Genomic DNA, 5,521 nt, shown 5'->3' with positions numbered 1-5,521 from the left:
GCCGTACGCACAAGCTACACACGTACCCGACCAGATCATTTACACTTGGAAGTTTTGCATCGCACTTTCTGTTCATTACCAAATATTATTTCACCGCATGCGATTTCTGCTTGATCGCCGTCTGTCTGGACTGGGGTTATGATTGCAAGAGGACACGGGAACACGGTAGAAGGAAACCCTCCCATAAGGAAGGCTTTCCGCTTTATTAATCAGCTGTGCTAGGGAAAAAAAAAATCACGAAGTAGAGATAGAGAAATTGACTGATTCCTATCAATTCATCACCTTGGATTTTTTTCCTTCTGATTACGGGGGAAAAAAAAAAAGATTTATATGGTCTATTTTCTTTATTTTTGTGTGTCAATTATTTTTTTATGCCTTCTTCGAACTATTTCCCTAATAAAGAAACACAATTAATTGTCAACAAGCATATTTATTTTCTGTGTAACATAAAACACATTTATCGTGGGAGATACTTGAACACGGTATTACTTCCAAAGAGAGTTCACAGACATTATTTTTTTTTCCACTTCCAATACTTACACGGCATATCCAAATGTTCACAATGAACACATCAAAACACATTGTTACATACATTTTTTTAATAAACTTTAGCCAAACCTTCAAGACGGATTTATACAGAGTTCTTAACAATACACCATGCTACAAAGTTTCCAAATTAGTTACGTACTTCCCAATTCATGACAAGATCTTACAAATGAACTCCAAGACGAATATAAATGACAAAAAAAAAAAAAAAAATTCAAATATACAGTTTCTGCTATTGTAGGAAAATTCACGGTATTACATATTAACACGTTCAGATAATCAGAACAAACAGTTGCTTTTTTTTTAAGGTGGTTACATGGTCATTTAAATTCACTTTTCAAATAACACTTTCTGCTATATTAAGTAAAATGGACGTAGAATCAGAAAACGGTCTTTCGCAGAGGCAGCAGAAGGTAGAAGCCAACAGGAGATATTAAACCGCTTTGTACGATATTGTCGTGTGTTTGCTTCCTCACTCGGAATAGTAAAGAATCGAGAACAAATATGTATTGCAGCATATTGTTTTCATTTATAATTGCTTTGGAATAAATATATTATTTTAATTTTAAATATATTCAGCCTTTTCGGTACCAAATTCTATACCAAAGCTATTGAAGCGTGCTTTTTGAACGACTATACTTACATTTCTAAAAGCATTTTGCGATTCACATTAGTAATGTTTATCTTCTTTTGACTACTAAAATACAGTATACTTTCGAAGATAGGTAGGCAGAGCAAGATATATAGGTAGTCTGGAAAATAGGTAGTACAAATCATTGCTGTAGATTGTAGTGGTTTGTGGAAGATTCCCCCCCCCTTCCCCCATTTGCTGTTGAACCTTTTGTTAGTGAGTTATTAGTTATGATACTTTTCTACCAATAATTAAAAAAAAAAAAAAAAAAAAAAAAAAAAAAGAAGGAAAGAAAAGGAAAAAAAAAGAAAAGTGCAGAGAGCTACTTATTCAAAATTAGGTAGTTTTTCTTAATGTGAGCCTAATGCACTTTTCCCCATACATATGATTGAGACTATTGAGTCAGGTAGTTACTTCGGAAGGTCACGTTTTACCATCTGTGCAAGCAGCAGTTCTCTCACTGAAATGTTCACTGGACAAACCCACCCAGATTTGGGTGAACGAAAAAATAAATGATTGCTAGATGATCTTAGTAAATATTACCGAAAGATTCTGCAAAGGGCAGGTTTAAGGAGTACGGAAGAGTGAAGAGAGGGCTAGAAAACCACTCCAAGAAACGTTTTAATGTTTTCAAACGCTTGCTTGCAAGATGATTATTAAAGGGAACCGATTTTTTTTTTTTGTTTTTTTAATAAAAACAGTGAGTCTGTCTTTTTTTTGTCCTTTTTTTTTTTTTTTTTTTTTTTTTTTTTTTTTTTTTTTTCCCCTTAAAGGAAGCTTTTCCAACTGTCATGTGCATACATTATACTAGGAGATCTATTCCTCGAGTGGGACTCCTTAGTCCTCCTCCTCTTCTTCTTCTTCCACTTTCTCGACAGAGGCTGCTGCTGACGTGGGCTCGTTTGGAGCCGGGGTGCTGGAACTCTCTTCCTTATGCTCCTTCTTCCACTTCATCCTCCGGTTTTGGAACCAGATTTTGATCTGCCTCTCCGTCAGGCATAGAGCATGGGCGATCTCTATCCTCCGCCGCCGAGTCAGATAACGATTGAAGTGGAATTCCTTCTCCAGCTCCAGGGTCTGGTAGCGGGTGTAGGTCTGGCGCCCTCGCTTCCTATCTGGACCTGAAAACAGGGACACACGGCCAGGAGTTAGGCAAGGAGAGAGGTGAAAAGTTTTCTCTTTCAAGTTTATGTTTTTTTCATTATTATTATTATTATTATTATTATTGTTTTCCCAACAAACAAACAAGCAGCGGCCGAGAGAGAGTGAATGATCCTCTTCTCTCACTTCCACCCCCCCACTTTGCCCTAACAAAGCCATTTCAACCACACGACCTGCCCTTCTCAGGCAGGGCAAAAATTAAGTTGCTCGAGACCTACAAAAAGTGGAGAGAAAGCATTCAAGAGAGGAGGTGGGGGAGGAAATTGCTTTTGGGAGGAGGAACTTTCCCCTCAGGCGATGTATTTCCCTAAAACCTTCCAGACTTTCTCGTTTCGCATAGGGAAATAAAAAGCTGGAAGGCTGGGCTGTATTTATTTTATTTTAATGTCGGGGGCTCCCCCCACATCCCCCTCCCTTATCCCTCCTAGATCGTAAACAATACATCGCATTTAGCTCCAGAAGAGAGCTCTCCTTTCTCACACACTCTCGCCCCCCCAACCCCCACCCCCCGCCCCGTTTTCCTGTTTAGAACATTTCTATAGATCCTTATCTCCGTGGAAAGGGCAAGGAGGACGAGACTGGCACATTTCGGCAACGTGGGCTTGCAAAGTCCTCAGTAGCCATTTCCCCGATCCTGAACGCCCCTGTTCCCACCCCCGCCTTCCCCGGCGAGCGGGATTTTCTTTTTATTTTGCCCAACTTCGGCAGAGGGCAGGGGAGACGCTTACCCGTGGGGGCTCTGGGAGCCCACAGCCAACTCTCCACATTTCTATAGCGAACAGCTCAAATCAACTCAATGCTAAAATTCCATAGCAAATGGAGTTAAATAAATTTACGAGGCTAGAACCCATTAATTGGGCAATAAAAAGTTTTATGATACTCATTTACATACAATGCCACGGGCTTTCTACGCAATGGCGCCTCGGCTATAATTAAAACCATAAAGGCTGTGCTGACAGTAATTCTGGAGACACGCTTTGCCTGACTGCCACAGCTCCGAGCCCTCTCCGCTTGCCCCTACCTGAAGACCTCATCCAGGGGTATATCCGGAAATTAGGCTCAGCCTGGTTGTGCAGGTTGCTTTCCTCCGCTTTCTCACAGCTGGGTTTGGTTAGCTCATTGCAGAGGACGGGAATGTTCTGATCAAAAGAGGAACAATGCAGGTTGTAGGCATCAGAGCCCAGGCTGTATCCGGAAGAGAACGGGCTTTGATATATGGTACTGTTCACATTGTACAAGCCGGGCATGGAGGAGGCGAAGGCACCCGCGCCTGGTCCATAGCCGCTTCTCTGGGAGTTGCTTGCAAAGGAGCAAGAAGTAGGCTCTGCATTTTGGAAAAGAGAAGCCCCCGCCGTATATTTGCTAAAAAGCGCATTCACATAATACGAAGAGCTCATAATTTTGACCTGTGATTTGTTGTCCGGCAGGCTTCAGTGTCGGTTTTACGAGGTAGCGTGATATATGATAACATTACACCCCCAGATTTACACCAAACCCCATTTTCTTTTGGACTGAGCTGCCTCGAGCACGTGACCGGTCATATGACACCGCCCGCCAATCCCCGCCCGCCTCACAGGTGGTGCCGGCCGCGGCCCGGCGGTGCCCGGCCATGGACGGACCGGGGTCGCCGCCGCTGCTGCCGCCGCCGCGCTCTGCAGCGTCCTCCCTGCCGCCGCTGCCCCTTCGCCCCCGACGGCGCCGCCGTAGCGGGGGTGTGTGGGGTGGGGTGTCTGGTCCCCCGTGGGAGAGAGGCACACCGTGTGGTCCTCTAGATGAACCGGAGATACGGGGGTGGTGTAGCAAAAATAAAATATAAACTTTAGAGGAGGATGTTCGTCACCCACGAGCGGTTTTCCACGAGCAAGGAAAATAAGCGGGGAGGAGGGGGTTAACCCCGCAGCGGGGTTTATGGGGTGCCCACCCCGGCCGGTGCCGCCGGCCCTCGAAGGCTTTCCGAGTCTTGAAAATCAGGGTGCCTCCCTGGAGTGAGCCCCGCTAATTTCCCCGAAGAAAAAAACACGGTAACGCACACCCTTAAAAAACACAAACAAACAAGGAAGAAAACAAAACAAAACAAAAACAAACCCACAATCGATACCTCGTTTTCCTGAATGCCTTTAAAAAAAAAATAAAAACAGCACAAAAAAAAAAAAAAAAAAAAAAAAAAAAACCAAAAAAAACCAAAACCCAAACAAAACAAAAACAAAAACAAAACACCACAACTCTTAAACCCCCTAACCAAGATAAATCAAAACCCACGGAGTTGAAGATATAGCCTACAAATGGCTTCAAATCTCAGCCGCGCGCTTAATGCCCCTTTTACCTTTCCATCCTACATACCTTACAGTCCCACGCGTGATCTGGCAGCCGTACACTAAGATGTCGGGGAGCGTTGCTGCTTTTCTAAACACTGGGGTCCCCAACAATGCGAATGGCTCTCCATTGAGGATGCTGCACCGTGCCCTTCCTTTAAACGGATCGTAAAATGAGTTTCCTTCCCTCAGACAGGGAGTCCTGGTAAAGACAGCTTTTACTGCCTGCCTGTATTGCACATCATAAACTGGAAGGAGCACAATGGAATTGCCCCGGAAATTCTCCTTTCAATTATAGTTTGGTGCTCTGTGTACAAAGACTTTCTCACCACTTAAAATTGTTGTTGGCGATATTTCGCACGGACCCTAAACTTTACGTTTTGTAAACGTGGGACACCCTCTTCCCACACACACGTACCTCCAACACACACGTACGCATCCTTTGGGACTCTTTATGCGCGGTTATTGCAGCCCCATGAATATTGGTTACTGACAGAGGCAAGTAAATTCTCTAAAGCCAGATCCCTGAGATATCGGTGCTTCAGAGCATGCAAATGTGGCGTCTGTATTTAGATATTCGCCAAGTGTTAGGCACATGAAAACGCGGTTGTTATTCACAGGCGTAAGGGAGAAGCTCGGTTATTTCTTCCCATTCGCAAATATTAGACAGTATCACTGCGGTCGCAATCGCGATGTGGGAACACGCCGGCAGAAGAGCCTGTTGGAAAGGAATAAAGGCCCAAGAACTTAAACGAATGCGAAGCAAACAAGACCACGACTAAGAAGATCAAAGAGATTGAAGTAGATGACATTAGACCAATAAATTGCTCCTCTAGTGACAACTTACCAAGATGCAAGAAGAAAAAAACAT

At 43.7% G+C, this 5,521-nt stretch overlaps 1 protein-coding gene across 1 annotated transcript; it reads right to left on the bottom strand.

The window, feature by feature from the left end:
- Positions 1–410: 410 nt before the first annotated feature.
- On the bottom strand, positions 411–3,863 carry HOXA7 (homeobox A7). The gene is made up of 2 exons (XM_071735651.1): positions 3,360–3,863; positions 411–2,298 (listed from the first exon to the last, which is right to left on the bottom strand). Exons 1-2 carry the CDS (start codon positions 3,733–3,735, stop codon positions 2,015–2,017), a joined length of 660 nt encoding a protein of 219 aa, XP_071591752.1. The 5' UTR covers positions 3,736–3,863; the 3' UTR covers positions 411–2,014.
- Between the last annotated feature and the right edge of the window lie 1,658 nt (positions 3,864–5,521).

This window comes from Heliangelus exortis, chromosome 2 (assembly GCF_036169615.1).
Source record: "Heliangelus exortis chromosome 2, bHelExo1.hap1, whole genome shotgun sequence".
NCBI classification, from domain to species: Eukaryota; Metazoa; Chordata; class Aves; order Apodiformes; family Trochilidae; genus Heliangelus; species Heliangelus exortis.
Note: the sequence above shows the minus strand (reverse complement) of the source record. Positions and strands in the feature narration are given on the sequence as shown.